Source organism: Panthera uncia, assembly GCF_023721935.1.
Source record: "Panthera uncia isolate 11264 chromosome A3 unlocalized genomic scaffold, Puncia_PCG_1.0 HiC_scaffold_12, whole genome shotgun sequence".
Lineage (NCBI taxonomy): Eukaryota > Metazoa > Chordata > Mammalia > Carnivora > Felidae > Panthera > Panthera uncia.
Window position 1 is genome coordinate 19,235,402 of NW_026057579.1, and position 16,131 is coordinate 19,251,532.

At 53.4% G+C, this 16,131-nt stretch overlaps 1 protein-coding gene across 4 annotated transcripts in view; it reads left to right on the top strand.

Moving 5' to 3' along the window:
- OTOF (otoferlin) overlaps positions 1 to 16,131 on the top strand; it is a 92,415-nt gene that overhangs the window by 52,325 nt on the left and 23,959 nt on the right. For all 4 annotated transcript variants that reach the window (XM_049652444.1, XM_049652443.1, XM_049652442.1 and 1 more), the window contains 7 exons: positions 1,613 to 1,739; positions 2,208 to 2,262; positions 8,077 to 8,208; positions 11,721 to 11,783; positions 12,171 to 12,255; positions 14,786 to 14,945; positions 15,304 to 15,490. In XM_049652444.1, the coding sequence (XP_049508401.1) occupies positions 1,613 to 1,739; positions 2,208 to 2,262; positions 8,077 to 8,208; positions 11,721 to 11,783; positions 12,171 to 12,255; positions 14,786 to 14,945; positions 15,304 to 15,490 (809 nt within the window). The remainder of the gene's footprint in view (positions 1 to 1,612; positions 1,740 to 2,207; positions 2,263 to 8,076; positions 8,209 to 11,720; positions 11,784 to 12,170; positions 12,256 to 14,785; positions 14,946 to 15,303; positions 15,491 to 16,131) is intronic.

Below are 16,131 nucleotides of genomic sequence, written 5' to 3' on the forward strand. Positions count from 1 at the left end.
CCCCCCCCCCCCCCCCCCCCCCCCCCCGCTCCGGGCCATCTCTGCGCACCTTACGGAGACCAAACCCCTCCCCTCCGCGGGCAGCGCCCCAGCAGGCTTGCCTGCGATTGGCCGGCGAGGCCGCTTAGGTGGGCCCTAGCCTCCCATTGGCTGCCGGCACAGCCGGGCCCTGAGGGTGGTCTTCAGGAAGGGGGCGCTCCTGGCACAAAGGGTGGGAGGGCATCACCACTGGTCTAGAATTTAGCAGTACTCTCTGGTGGGCCTGTGTTTGAAAGGCTCCTCTTGCCCTCTCTGCTCCCCACCCCCCTTCCACCTTTTTTCCTGCACACAGAAGCCTAGAGATTGTTCATTAGAGAAGGGAATAACAAAAAACAAAACAAAACAAAAAAAAAACAAAACAAAAAAACGAAAGTGGTTTGGCCAATTCCCTATTTCTGGGGAAAAACCAGCGTCCCAGGACCGCTTACCCAGTGGCAAGACTCACTGCCCTGTCTTTCCCCATGCCTTCTCACAAGGCTGCAGGGAAAGCCCTGGGGGAGAGAGGCAGGGTGGAGCCTGGGAGGCTGAAGTGACCGGTGGCCCTGGTGCCACGGGAGCAGCAGCCTGGGGGGAGGGCAAGACAGCTGTTAGAAAGGAGGTGGGGGGACCGGGAGAAGATGGGAGAGAATTGGATCAGATAAGGAAGCAATGTGGAGCTTTCCCACCCAAGTCTGTTGATCACCTGCCCTCCTTCAGAGCTCCTGGCTTCCCCCCTTAGCATCCCCTGGGTGGCCCACTGGCCCCAGCATCTCTCTCCCTCTTGCCTCCATGCCAATTCTAGCGGTGCCCTTCTCCTTCAGACTGGAGAGGGTATGGTTGCTGGCTGAGGCCCAAACTTACCATTCTTCCGTGGTTGCTCAGTATGATCAATTCTTCATCTCATTGGATATTACACCTCAGTGCAGAGTTAGGGTCTGAATTCCAGCAGCTATTTTACATGGATGAGTTACTTCTTAAGCTTCAGTTTCCCAATCTGTGACGTGAGAATAGTGCCTATCTTGACAGGACATGGATATGAGGACAGGAGATACGTGCACGAAGTGCCTGACATTGTGCCTGGCATAGAGTAGCCTCTTGATAAACAGTAGCCATCGTTTGAAAGGTACATAAGTATGAATTTTTTATTGCCCCTCCCCTTCTTCCACAAAGGGTATTCAGTGCTTATGTAAGAAATACACAACAAGAATTACATTCAATCAAAATACAAGAGCAAGACTAGGGGTACCTGGCTGGCTCAATTAGGAGAGCATACATACGGCCCTTGATCTCAGGGTCGTGAGTTTGAGCCTTAGGTTGGGTGTACAGATGGCTGAAATAAATAAACTTTAAAAAAAAAAAATCTTTAAAAAAATAAAAAAAAAAATTTTTAAAAGCGAAACTAGATATAATATCAATTAAAATCAAAGATCAAGATCAGGTGGGAAACACTGCAGATAAACAGGCCATACATTCTAAGCAGATACTGCCAAGGAAGCCCGGAAATTGACTGTTAGCTTCCTGGATAGCAAAGCGCAAGGGGAAAGACAGTCACTTGTTCCACCATCCAGCCCACCTAATGGCCTTTCTTCTGCAGATGAACCGGCCGTGCTGGAGATGGAAGACCTTGACCGCTTGGCCGTTCGGCTGGGGGATGGGCTGGACCCTGACTCTGTGTCTCTGGCCTCTGTCACAGCTCTCACCACCAATGTCTCCAACAAACGGTGAGCACACGGGAGTCCGCAGCCCAAACCGCCTCCACCTGTTCAGGCAGGACCCAGCTTGCCGTGTGTGGAATTTGGATGGGGAAGAACCAGGGTCCCTGGGTGGCTTCTTCCTAACCCTGCCCCTTTCTTCTTTTCCCGGATGTCTCTCACTCCGCTGTTCCTACAAAGGCTGGAGGCTGCTCCCAAGTCATTGCACACCCGCGGGCCAAGGGGAATCACAGAGCTGCCCCGCACACATCTGAACCTATTGACCTACTGTCTATCTCTCCGTCACTGTGCCGTTAATCCTCTCTGTTGGGGCCTCTGAAAACAATTAATCCCCGTTCTTTTGGACAGTCTTGGAGTACACGAATACCATGATTCTGTCCTCTGCCCTTCGCCAAGGTCCAACCAGTGCCAGTGCCCTCCTCCTCCCCTGCAAGCAATCCCCTTACACCGGGCCTGACGGTACCTTCTCCTCCTCAGATCCAAGCCAGACATTAAGATGCTGCCAGGTGCTGGGCGGCCCGTGGATTACCAGGTAGGCGGGGCAACTAGAGGCATCGCTCTGAGACTCCACTCCAGTGGGTGGTTCTGGCCAGGCGTGCATTATAGACTCTGGATGCATGGATCTGAGGGTCACAGAGAACCACAAGCTCAGTGTAAGTTCCCAAACGAAGCTCGTTTCCGGGAGGCACTCGGAACTAGAGAGGTACAAACCTAAAGAGCTTGAGAATTCTGCTTATGCAGAGGACTTTGTGTCCAGCACTGGACTTCATCAAGTTGGAGGGACCTGGAAAAACCCTGAAAAGACCAAGGGGCACCACTGTCTATCATATACGTCTCTGAAGAAAGATTTTTTGATGTGCTTTTTAAAATTGTTGTTTCCATTTTTTGTAATGCCAGAAGTAATGTAATGTCAATCCTGGTTATCCATAGATGGTGAGAATGTGGGTGGGTTTTTTTTTTTTTTTCTTTTTCTTCTCTGGTCTCTGAAATTAACACTTAATGTTTCTGTTTGTATGTTTCTAAAACTGGAGACAAAATGACTGAGATAGGGAGAAATTTGAAGCTGTAGGATTGTTAGTGTGGCCACAGTGCAGGCAGGATGTGTCACGAGCAGGGCTGAGCTGTTGAGAGAAGGCCACACAGGGCGTCTGAACCCCAGTACAGCCCTCCAGGCCTGGGGCCTGATCATGGACTTTGCAGGGCCACACCCCCAATTTTGTTTCTTCTTGCGGAGTTGATCAGAGCCTGAGATACTCAGTTACACTAACACGATCCACGATGGACTAACGTACAAGCCAGAAGCACCTCGTACTTATTTATAAACTGGAAACCGGAAGGGCCCATGGACGACCCATTGCTCTAGACCCTTCACTTGGGGTCTAACAAGACCCAGTTATGGGTCAGAGGCCTGGGCATTCCTAGGACTGAGTGAGTGTGCTCACTGGTCAGAGGAAACAGCCTTTAGGGGACCCCGCCTGGCTACCACTGTAGCGCCTGCCCAAAGTGTCAGAACCCGGGCCCAGAATCAGAGTGAGCCTCCTCTCCCAGGTTAGAGCTTTATCTCTGAATGCTCATCTCCCCGACCCTATGCACACCATCCCTTCTTGAAGGCGACAGCCCCGCGGCCACCTCGTTCAGGTGATGATATAAAGGACGAGGAGGTATCTGTCTTTGTATCAGGTGCATCTGGTCATGTTTTCTCAAGGACACACCTTGTCTCCCTTAATCCTCGCTTCAGTTTGTTTTCAACCAGTTGGTGGCCATCTTTCCAGGTGCTTGAAAATTAGCCCCAAGCAGTGTCAAGTGACCCTGGTCCTGGCCCTGTGGTTTAGACAGCCTCAAGCCACTGGGCTCCTTGGAGGTTTGGGAAATGCTGCCCCCTCACCTCTCCGCCAAAACCCAAACACAGAATATCGTAAGACGTTTGAAGGCTTTTCTAGGGGGCTGGGCCCAGGGCTCTGCTCCTCTGTTTTCTGAGAACAGGAAAATTCCAAAGGACAAAGATCTGTTTGTCTTTGTATTTCCAGATACTGTTTCCTTTACAGTGTCACCGGCCTGCCACGTAAAGGCACATAGAAAATGGTTAATATAATTGTTATTTTCTAGAAGGCTTACAGGTACTGTGCTAGGAACTGTGTGTGTGTGTGTTTTCCATTTAAGTTAATATAATTCTTACAACCTCCTAAATATAAGTATTACTACATTTCATAGGTGAGAAACTGAGGCACAAGGAGAGTAAGGAGCTTACCCTAGGTCACACAATTATTCAAAGGTCAACTCAGGGTTCAAGTGCAAGGGTGTCCAACTGAAGCAGTCCAAGTGACTAATTTCTTTCTAATTGAGCCTCTTGGACAGTCACCCCCTCTGTTCCCCCCCCCCCGCATTCATCTTTGGCTCACTACCTACTGCTTGTTTTCAAAGCTCTTTCAAACTGCTTCCTGACAGAGACCTTTATTAAGTGGACCCCACTTTCCCCCGCTAAAGACTTTGCAAACATCCTGAATTGAACAGAACAGTTGTCGTATTTAACCGAGTAACACAGTATTTTCTGACAGGCTCGTTCACATCTCAACAATAAGTATCGACACACTTGGACAGAGCACTCTGAGGGTACGAGCGTGGATTTATTCTTACTTCCAATAAATACAATGTAGAAAGCAAGAAAACCTACCAAAGGAATGTCACTCTCTGGGGAACTTGGCTTTGCCCAGTTAGAAAGACCTGAGAAAGCGCACCCAGCTGGTGGGAGGAGAGGGACTTAGATGAACTCAGATCTGGGAAGGACCCCGAGGACTGGGAACAGGCAAAAGGCCATGGCATACCCATCCCCTTTGTTTCTTCTGGTTAGAATGTATGTAATGTGCAAACCCTTTCCCGATTATTGGCATCTCCGAGGCGAGAAGCCACATTCTCATCCCAGCGAATATGCAGTTTCCCCCACCAGAGTGAGCAAATCTGAGCACTTAGCAGACATGTTCTCGGTGGGTCGTGGGGTCCTGAGTGTGTTCCCTGCCCTCTCTTCTGGGCGCCAAGACCTAATACATTCTCACCTCTGTATCATCTCCCTGCCGCTGACCCTCAACCCCAGCCTCAACTGCAATATTGCACCCACTTCCTGTCTGATCTCCCCACCCTCATAATGCCTCCTCCACTCCAACCTCTATGCCACCACTGGACTGATCTTCTCAAAATGCATATCTGGCCATGTCCCATCTCAGCCATCTGGAGATGAGAAAAGGCAAAGGGTGTTTCAGAAGGGCGGCTCTCACGGGCCTGCCACCTGCTATCTCCAGCTCCCCGCCGATGTTCTTGCGGCACAATCGGATCCCTTGGAAGCAGGTCACAGAGCACCATGACTCTTGGGTTCTTCCAGGACAGAGGTATAGGTTTACACTCAGCACTGTTCCTTGTGACAGCCTCATGAAGCCACCTGGGGATTAGGCCCCTTATCTTGGAAGGAGAGGGCTGAATAGGCAATTACCAAGAGTCTCCCCGATCAGCTGATCAGTCAGGCCCTTCATGGGTCTATTTGCCTTCTCCTCTTCTACCCTGGAAAAATCAAGTCCTCTGCTGATGATTGGAGAATGGAAGGAAAGGATGGCCAATCCCCTCCCTCAAAATTTGTTTTATTTGTTTTATTTATTTTTAATTAATTAATTTTTAACTTACATCCAAGTTAGTCAGCATCTAGTGCAACAATGATTTCAGGAGTAGGTTCCTTGATGCCCCTGACCCATTTAGCCCATCCCCCCTCCCACCACCCCTCCCGTAACCCTCAGTTTGTTCTCCATATTTATGAGCCTCTTTTGTTTTGTCCCCCTCCCTGTTTTTATATTATTTTTGTGTCCCTTCCCTTATGGTCATCTGTTTTGTCTCTTAAAGTCCTCGTATGAGTGAAGTCGTATGACATTTGTCTTTCTCTGACTGACTAATTCAAAATTTGTTTTAAATTTCAAGTCCAAGTGACATATGCCCCTCCCCCCCCCATAGAGCCCCAGGTGGGGGATGGGGATGCAGCAGGAATAACACTCCCCTCCCCCACCAACACCATACAGTAACCTCAATGATTTCAGGGTTCCCTGCAGGGCCACCCCTCAGCTACAGAAGAGCACCTTCTGGAGCCCTTCTCTTCCCACGCCCCCACCCTTTGCTCCTTTCAACCCTCTGCCCTCCTCCCCTCCCCACCCTTTCCCTCCTGGGTGTCAGAGCTCCAACCAGGGTTGCTCACCATTGTTGGCTTTGCTCAGTAGAAGAAGGTGGAAACTTTGGGTCCTGAGAAGGAAGAGAAGGCAAAAACGCTGGCATCACGCCTGGGCCTCTGGATAAAAACCATAAAAACTAACCAACTGCTCACATTGGGAAGGTTAATCTCTTGATGGTATATCTTACTGCCTTATTATGCCAAAACTGTGTCTGTCTACTTTCCAGTCTTGAGTTACAGAAAGTGTTTTTATTTTTTAATGGAGGGGGTTAATTGTGGGAAAATCTAATGAGATTTTTTTTAAGCCTTTGGCATACAAACTTTCATAGAGGTTAAAACCCTATAAACTACTGTGCAAGAATATTCCAGACGGACTTGTAGTGCCTGCCTACTCTCTTCACAGGCAACTTCCCAGAGCTAAGTTGATTAGCTATATTTCCTTTTTAGCTCCCTGAAGAAATGGTAATTATTAAACTTCTCCAGAGCTCTGGAGTCTGAGCTTCATTGCCTTTGGCACTTCAAGTTCCAAATAGAAATGCTTACTTTCGTAGTTCAAGTGTTGCTTCAATTAGTAAATATTCAGTCTCCAGTTCTGTATACTTTCTTGGCAATGTTCTCATTGACACTGAAGTTTTTATTTTTCTTAACATCGTTAGTTTTGATGTATGGATTCTTCTTGGCCCTTGGAATATTTATAAGACTTTGATGGATACAGTGGATGATCATTTTCATGGTTACAGTTTTTTTATGAAACGGGAACATGATTTTCTTGACTAAAATCGTATTTAGAAGTTGCATCGAAGCACAACGATTGAAATACCAAATCTCCAAGATGAGAAGTATAAAAAGTAAGGCCCACAGTTTCACTGGAGGAGTGAGCTGAGGTAAATGCTAACACTAGCTTAGCACAGGCTGTTTTGTTGAAACGCAAGTTCGAGAGAGTCAAACGGAACGATCGTAAGCATCTACAGGACCCTACCTATTTGGGAGACTTTGAGAAGCCATTTATAACAATAGCTCATATTTTCTAGAGCTTGTTTATGAGGCTCTGTGACACACATTATCTCAATTAACCTTCACCCAACTTTGTGGATGGATGGTGTTTCCACTTAGAGCTTACTCCGTGAGCCTGCACGGGTGCCTCCTCTCACCCTTGGTCATGTATAAGGTCTGGGGCTGAATGCCAGCCCAGCCAACCCAAACCTGTGTCTCTTTCTATTTTGTCATGGCCACCCCAATGGGGACTGACACCTCCAAATCCAAAGCAAGAACTGATGGCTTAAAATGAAGGTTCACGGGGCACCTAGGTGACTCAGTCGGTGAAGCGTCCGACTCCTGACTTTAGTTCGGGTCATGATCTCACAATTCGTGAGATCAAGCCCCACATCAGGCTCTGCACAAACAGTGCAGAACATGAACACTTGTTGAATGAATGAACAACTTAAAAAGGGCTTCCCAGCATAGACGTAAGATTCCAGGGAGCTGGACGCCCCCTGAAAAGACACAGAACCCACAAAACACACAACATCAAGCCAGCAAAGGTGGCTCAGGTTCCCAAAGAGATTAAACAAAAGGGGGAAACCAAGAATGTGGAAAGCGGGTGTGGGGGGGAATTCCAGAAACACGAAGCACTCTCAGAGGCCTGCAATCTTAAAATGAGAGATGCTGGGGCAGGAAATTAAAGGACATCAATGAAGACATAGAAAGCTTAATCCCTGAGCGCATGAAACCCAGGGAGTGGTTTGCAGCTCTCTAGGCGGTGGAGCCCTGGAGGCTGGGGGAACGCTTGAAATCCCTGCGAGCTTTGAAAATACTGATGCCTGGTCCCACTGCCCAAGGTTGGATTGGGCTGGCCTGGAGTTTGGCAGGGACACCAGAGACCCTGGTTTTTAACCAGCGCCTTCCTCCTCCCCGCTGGTAATTACAACACACACTTCCAGCCTATCCAGCCCACGCCCTTCCTTATAAATGAAGACACTGAGGCTTAGTGGGGAAAAGAGCCCGGGATCCACAGCAGATTAGAGACAGTGCTCGGGCTGGAACCCAAGTCCGTTGTTGGCTCCCTGCTCCTGGGCCCTGACTCCAGGAGGACGAGCGGGAAGGCTCACGCGGCTTACCTCTGGCCTCCCCCTCTCCCGCCCAAAGGTCAGCATCACTGTGATTGAGGCTCGGCAGCTCGTGGGCTTGAACATGGACCCCGTGGTGTGCGTGGAGGTGGGCGACGACAAGAAGTACACATCCATGAAGGAGTCCACTAACTGCCCCTACTATAATGAGGTCAGTGCCCCGTGGCCCTGGGTGGGGGGATGAGACTTCCCTAAATGTAGCAGGAGGCTGGGCTCCAGCCACCGCCCCCAACCCAGGCCCATTAGAAGCAGCTGGGAGTCAAGGGACACGAAGGGCTACCAGCAAGGGGGTGGCCCGTGCTGTTACAACCCATTAAGCCCATTTTACATGAGGGGACATTGAAGGTCCTGAAGAAAGTCCTTGCCCAGATGCTAAGGGCCAGAGTCACCCTGTCTGCCGGGCTGCCTCCATGGTGCCTGAACCTCTGTGGGGATCCTTCCAGAGCACTGGCCTTGACTCTTAGGGCATGAGAGAGAAAAAGCCCACAGGCCCGCACGCACGGCTGGGACACCAGTGCTCAGGAAATCCCCAGCCCCCAGCCCCACGTAGCGACCTTCCCAGGAGTCAGGAAATTCCACCTCCACATCTTTGATCTTACATCAGGGCTCATCCCTCACTGGAAAAGCCTCTAATGGATACAGAGACAGGTGCCCCTGGCCTTCCATGGTTATATGATGTGGCAAAGCCACGTATGGCTGACTCAGGGACTCACCTTGCACCCGCCCCGCACACCTCGTGTTTCGTCCAGCTTGCTTCCTCTGTCCCAAGAAAACAGAGCTGCTCGCCCCACTCTGCGTGTCCCCAGCAAACTCCTACTCCCTCCAGAGCCCAGACCAAGTGTCCTTGCCGCGGAGTGGTCCTCCTTGCACTCTCTGGGTCAGAAGTCAATGCACTTCTTTTTCTGTGGCAATGATGTCTCTGAATTGCGGTTGTTCCTTCGTGTCTCTGTCCCTGGTGGACTGGAGGCTCCCGGTCTCCTGCATCAGTGTGGCCCAGCCCAGAGCCTGGCATGTCCCTGGAAGCGTTGGGTAACACTTTGCAGATGGTTACTCCCTCCCCCCCCCCCCCCCCAGGAGAGAACCAAACATTGCTGAGTATGTGCTGTGCTTCAAGCCCATGCCTGGCAACGCGGGGGCTGCAAAGATGACAGTTTTTGCCCGAACAGGCCACCGCCTACTTCTAGCCTAGAAACGGTTTCCCAAACTCCATGTTTATATGCACCAAGACTATTCCTTCCGCTCACGTGAATCTTAAATTTGTTCTCGATCACGTTTGTTCTTTTTCACAAACCCAGGTAGCTCTGATTTAATTTCTGTTTCCTCTAAACCAGCGTTTCTCAAACCCATCACTGAGGACATTTGGGGCCAGTTTTTGGTATAAGGGGCTGGACTGTGAATGGTGGGATGTCGAGCGGCATCCCTGGCTCCTACCCACTCGATGCCAGTGGCAACCTCCACCGGTCTCCAGGCCTTGCCAAATGTCCCGCCCCATCGCCCCCGTTGAGAACCACCACTGCAAATGATCTTCCCGTGATTCCTCCTGGTCCCAAAGTGGGGCTTTCTTTTCTTTTGCTTCTTGTCCTATGCCATGTTCCTCTTCATTGAAAAATATCCCTGGTCCCAGAGGTGTACTACTTCTGGCTAATTCTCCGAGTTGGCAGGAAGCTTCCTTTGACTCCACTGAACGCAAGGGAGGGACATGAGAACAATCAGCATGACTTAGCAGACTTCTAGGTGGTTAGACAAGGGAAATATGCTCGGGAAACACAAGGAATATGACCACAAGACCACTCAGAGAGTGCAAAATTCTGGTTCTAGCTTGGCTAGCTCGCTCTGCTAGGGCTGACACAGCTCTGAGACAGCTGGCCTAGCCTTTGCCTCCTGCCCAGCTCGAGACCTGTCTTCATGTGGAGGGAGGCTCACGGCCATTGCCCTCCTAGAACAGCCTGACTGTTCAAGACCAGGCCAAGACCCCTTCTCCGTGGGCACATCTGGTCCAAGTCACTGGCATCTTCCTTCTGCCTAAACCACTCTCCCCTCTGCCCTAGATCCTTCTCTTTCTTCTTCCCATAGAATCTAGCATTACCCAGTCCACTCAGCGCCCCCAACTCTGCCTTCACTTTTCCCTCAGCTCCTCCTTTGCCTATAAGGTGTTCTACTCTTGAATATTCTCTCCGAGTACAACTAGGGGAAACCCCACTGCTCAGGGACAGGTACTAGAAGTCTGTCTGTCTGTCTATCCACCCACCCACCCCTCCATCTAGCCATGTCTTTCCCAATCCCACGTACTTCCTAGTGACCACCCCTTTCTGTCCTCACACTCACAGTCCAGCTATGTGGGCTGTCCCCACTGCCTCTCTTCCCAGTCATGCCTCGATCTCTGCCCCCTGGCTTCACTGAAACTGTCCTCCTCTGGGTCACCAAAGACCATGTGGTCCCTAAGCATAAATCCACGTGCCTCTCTCTTGACTGCCCAGCCCTTTCCATCCTCTCCACGACCCCCCCCTCCCCCGCCCTGGGGGCCTCTCTGTTCCTTTCCCCTTCTCTCCAGCCCTTCCCCCACTGCCTTTCCTGACATGCTCCCTGTGCCCTCTGCTGCTTCTTGGAGCCCTGCCCTGGACCGGTCCCTTCCCGTTCTCTCCTTGGGTACCGCCCCCAGCCCCAAGGCGTCAGTTGTCACCTGCATGTCTAGATCTCCACCCACCTCTCCAGAGCTTCAGTGCCCCCGGCCAGTGCCACCCGGACATGTTGCGTCACACACAGCAGTTGGCGTGTACGGGGCACTGACCACGTGCACTCATGGGTTGCACGCTTAACAAGGGTCAGCTCGTTCAGACTTCATGACCAGGCCTCCAAACCCCGCCCCCTCTTTGATGGTGCCCCTGGAGCAGTTCAACACGGCAGCCCCGAGCACTATCCCAGGGTGGTAAACTGAGACCCAGGGAGGAAGCGATTGGCCCAACAGTAAAAACTCGGTCGATCTGGTTCTAAAGGCAGCACTCTTACCCACAGTGCTCTAGTGTGAGTCCCCAGAAGCCAGGAACGGACTCTCCTTAGACATTGACCCGAAGCCTGTTGGCAACGTTTCTTCCTTGTCTCTGCCCACACATTCACCAAAGCAGTGGTCCCTCTGTGCGCTGCCCCCCCACTCTCATTCCTGGCACCTGCACACCAAGGCCAGGAGAAATGGGGCAGGGGCTGAGTGGCAGCTCCCAGCTCAGGGAGGCAGTTCACACCCACCACATTTTACATTTACAGCAAATTGGGTGCCTTCACAGCCTTATTTTACATTTCAACACCGCTGAAATCAGGACAGACCTTCTAGGCAGTAGAGCATCGTGGCTTAAGGGCACTGTGTTGCCTGTATTAACTGCACGGTATCTTGTGGTATCTTACCGAGGCTCTGAGCTGGGTGTCGTTACTCCCATTTCACAGCTCAGGAAACAGATTCAGACAGGGTGCTGCTCAAAGCCACACAGCTCCCACCTGCCGCGGGGTCAGGGGGGACCAGTGGCGACCACCGCTGCTCGCCTGAACTTCGGGGCTCAGGGGAAATGGCCAGAGTACGAACGGGCACTGCTAGGAGGGAGGGACTCATCACTGCCCTAGGCCGTTAGCCGCTGTCCGCTGGGTGAGAGCAGCTCTGGGTCCTTCCCCCTCCAGTACTTCGTCTTCGACTTCCACGTCTCTCCGGACGTCATGTTCGACAAGATCATCAAGATCTCGGTGAGTGGGGAGCCACTAGCTCGAACTGCACCTTCGTGTGCCCTCCAAAAGGGCACCCCTCCGGGCGGACCAACCGTTAAAAGGCAGCCCCGTGCCCAGACACACAGCCGGGCTGATGTGGGCCCCTGTCACCTGTTTAGCCAGGTGCCTCTGTATAGGGTCTGACCTAGTGACCCGTACCTGGCAGTCAGCAAAAATGAGGGCAGGAGAGATTGATGCTGAGCCTCAGCGAGCCGTCCCTGCCCTGCCAAATGCCCTCCCGCTTCACCGAAAGGCTCCATGGCCCAGAAAGACAGGTGGTGCCACCATCAGACCATCTCACCCCTACCCCGCGGAAAGCCTCAGCCCTGCCCCACCTGACTGGGGGCTGGTGGTTCTGCCCGGAAGGTGATTCACTCCAAGAACCTGCTGCGAAGCGGTACCCTGGTGGGGTCCTTCAAGATGGATGTGGGAACTGTGTACTCCCAGCCTGGTGAGTATCTGTGCCCACAGCTCAGCAAGTGTGGCACACGCCGTCCTTCCCGCCCTGGTGATCCCTGGGCCAAGCCTGGCCAGGACCATAAAGTCAGTGTGAGGCTACTGGGGGGCGTGGCACGATGGGGTGTTGCACACGGCCGCCGTGACTACCTGTGTTCAGGCTGCTGGATTCACAGGAGCCCTGCAGGGTAAGGGCATCGCCCCCTTTTTTTTGACCTGAGGGGCCCGGGGCTCAGAGAAGCGCTGGGGCTTCCCCCCCAGTCACCCAGTCGGTCTGGGGCGAAATCAGGCTGTGTGACTGCAGACACCCACGGAGCCACACTGTCCTCTCCACAAATGCAGTGTGGCGGCTTCTGAGGGATGCGGGGCCCGCCGACCATCCATCGAGGGACCCGGGCCTCCCGAGAACAGCCATGAGGGGCTGTGGTGACTAGTAGCATTGTGGGTCCCCGCGGGCCGACACTGGATGCGGTTGGTGAGGGAACCCTGAGGGGTGGCCCAGAGGACTCGTGAGGCATGGGCCGGGCAGGGGAGGTGCCCTCAGCCTGCCAGATGATGATGACTGAGCACACGGCCAGCTCGGGAACCACGGGCATCCACCCGTGGTGAACCCACCACTCAGGAGGCAATAATGACTCCATTGGGCCCTTGGACAGGGACGATACAATGTCACCCAGAGTGTCATATTTGACCCTCATGAAACAGGGAGGTAGGCATCAGCGTTCCTTCCCATTTTACAGATGAGACAAGGTGCCACTAAACTATTAAGTTAAATAAATTGGCGATTTCTTCCAGTTCGACCTCGTAGACATTCGGCTGGTGCACGCTCTGTGACTTAGACTAGGGAATCGGAGCCCAGACCCAACGTGATACACACAAACATCACAAAATCATAGAACACTCAACCTGCAAGAGACCTTAAAACGTCTAGTCCAGCTTTTCTATGAAGATGAAGAAACTGAGGCCCAGGGTACTGAAGAGACTTGCCCGGAGCCTCCTGGGAGTAGAACCTGGTCTCCCGGCTGCCAGGCCAGCCTTTTCCACTGCCACACACACGCCGTGGTCCTCAGCAGAGGGTGGCCCCGGTGACCATTAGCGCTGTAGGGAGCAGGGAAGAGGGCCAGTCTCGATCTGGTGCCTCCCAGGGAAACAGTCCCCACTGTGGGCCGTGGGCTGGCGTGACACTGGCGTCCTTGAGGAGGCATCCCACCGCCGTACCGGCAGCAGGGGTTTGGAGAGTCAGTGAGGAGTCTGACGTGGGCCCCTGGGCTTCCCAGCGGTAGAGTCCTGGTAAGGAAACCACCGCCACTCAGGGAGTACCTGCTAAGTGCCAGGCACCCGGCTATTGCACACCGTCCCAGCGGGCCTACCCCCCACGGCCCCGTGTAGACATCATCACTGCATTTCACCGGCAGGAAAACAGGCTCAGCAAGCTTACATAGTGGGTCCAGGGAAAGGAAAAGAATGCAAACCCAGGCCCAGGGGGGCCCAAAGTCCAGGCTCTCCGCTAGGGTAACCCACCGCCAGATTTGCTGCTTCTCCTGAATCTGTTCCTGAGCCTGGTACCCTTCAGAGGAGCCTGAAGTGACATGGCCCCTTCAGCTGGGGCACTGATGTCTGCACTCTGACGGCCTCTGTTTTGGCCTGACCTCCCCGATGAGTCCCTGGTTGCTGACCCAGCCACGGAGTCGCTGGAAGCACGATGCCAGGGGCACGGGACTCCTGGGTGCTGCTGGGAGTCAGTGGTAGCAGGATCTTATGGAGCTGGTAGGCTTTCCCGGGGACCGGGGCCTGTTTTCACCCTGGCAGGACCACATTTGCGCCATCAGATGCAGCCTCGGGACACTGCTCAGTCACCACAGCTCCCTGCTGGAGATGAGGAAGGGTCGTATGAGGCCCCGCCCATCCTCTGGTACCTCGTAGAGGAGGTCTGGAGTGCTTGCAACCTCCCAGCCCAACAAGCCTTCCCTGGCGGGTGTCAGAGAAGTTCGAATGGGGGAAGGGTAGGAAGGAGCCATTCCAAGCTCAAAGAACCGCAGCTATAAAGGCAGAGGGGTATGAAGAGCGCCTCGAATTGTTCAGAGAGGAGAAAGCAGCCGGGCCCCGCAGGAGCACAGGGGCAGGGCGGGATGAGTGGGGTGAGCCGGGCAGGGCTGAATCGGGAGGCCCCACAGACCACGCCAAGGTCCGTGGTCTAGATACCCCAAGCACTGGCGAGCCCCAGATGGTTCGAAAGGAGGAGTGAGGGAGGGGAAGCCTCTCTGAAGGTTCTGTCCGGCAGCTGTGTGCAGGTTGTCCGCAGGGGTGGGCTAGGAGGGCTGCAGGCCAAGAAACCAGTCTGGCGGGTCTTCTCTTCAAAGACACCACACTCAGGGATGCGGGACCTTGTCCCAGCTGCTCGCCCCTCTGGGAGCCTCTGTCTCCTCCTGGCCATGCTGGGGACCGGGGGCCTAAAGACTCTCGGCCCCACCGCTCTGCAGCTGTCCCAGGGCGGCAGGTGCAGTCCCCACCCCTCGCCACTGCAGAGCACCAGTTCCACCACAAGTGGGCCATCCTGTCGGACCCCGACGACATCTCCGCCGGGCTGAAGGGCTACGTGAAGTGTGACGTGGCCGTGGTGGGCAAGGGGGACAACATCAAGACGCCCCACAAGGCCAACGAGACAGACGAGGATGACATTGAAGGGTGAGGCTCCCATCCCGCCACAGCCCCTGGAAACCTGACCTAATCCTTCCTTTCCCCAGCAGGAGACCCTGGGGAGGACTTGGCCTTCAGACCCCACCCCTCACTTCCCTCACCCCTGTCCTCGCCCACCCCCAGACAGCCCAGCTCCTCCAAGAAAGACCGAGGGCAGGGCTGGTCTCGGCATCCGCAGACTCTCCTCCCAGGAGAGGAAGGACTGAGGCGGTGGGGTGTGGGGGAGGGGGGCCGGGGGGGCAGGAGTTCACGGAGATTGTTCCGGGCCCCAAAGGTCTGCCGACGCCAGGGCAGGACCGGGGTGCCCAGGCCGGGCCACCACAGCCTTAGCTGTATATACTGGCAGGAACTTGCTGCTCCCCGAGGGGGTGCCCCCCGAACGCCAGTGGGCCCGGTTCTACGTGAAGATTTACCGAGCAGAAGGGCTGCCCCGTATGAACACCAGCCTCATGGCCAATGTGAAGAAGGCGTTCATCGGGGAGAACAAGGACCTCGTTGACCCCTACGTGCAAGTCTTCTTTGCTGGCCAGAAGGTACTGGGGTGCAGGATACAGGAAGCTGGGTTTGGGGTGAGAAGCATTAGAGGTACGGGATGATTGGGGGAGGGGGGCTGGAGGAGGATGTGGGCAAAATCAGAAGCCGGGTGATGCCTTTGATCCCCTGGTGCATTGGAAGAGAGTGAGAGGTGAGGGGAGCTCCAGCTGAGAGGGGCTGGGGCCAAGGCCAGGTTGGGGGTCCTCCCTGCCTCTGTGTTCTAGACACCAAGAGCTAAGGCAGGAGCATTGAAAGGGAGGAGAGTCTGAGAAGCTGGAATGGGGGAGAGCACCTGCCAGATATAAGTACACACACACATATACACATGCCACACATACACATACACACATGCATACACATGCATATACACATACCACATATACATACACATATCCCCCACATGCATACACGTATACCCCCCACATGAATATACACATACACATACATACATGTGTGCACACACACAGCACATATACACATATACATGCATACATACAAACACCATCCATATACACATATACACATACACACACCTCAGATGTACACATGCATACATACATACCACATGCCCCGTATACCTACATATACATACACGTATGCATACATACACACATCCCACACACACATGCATACACACGCA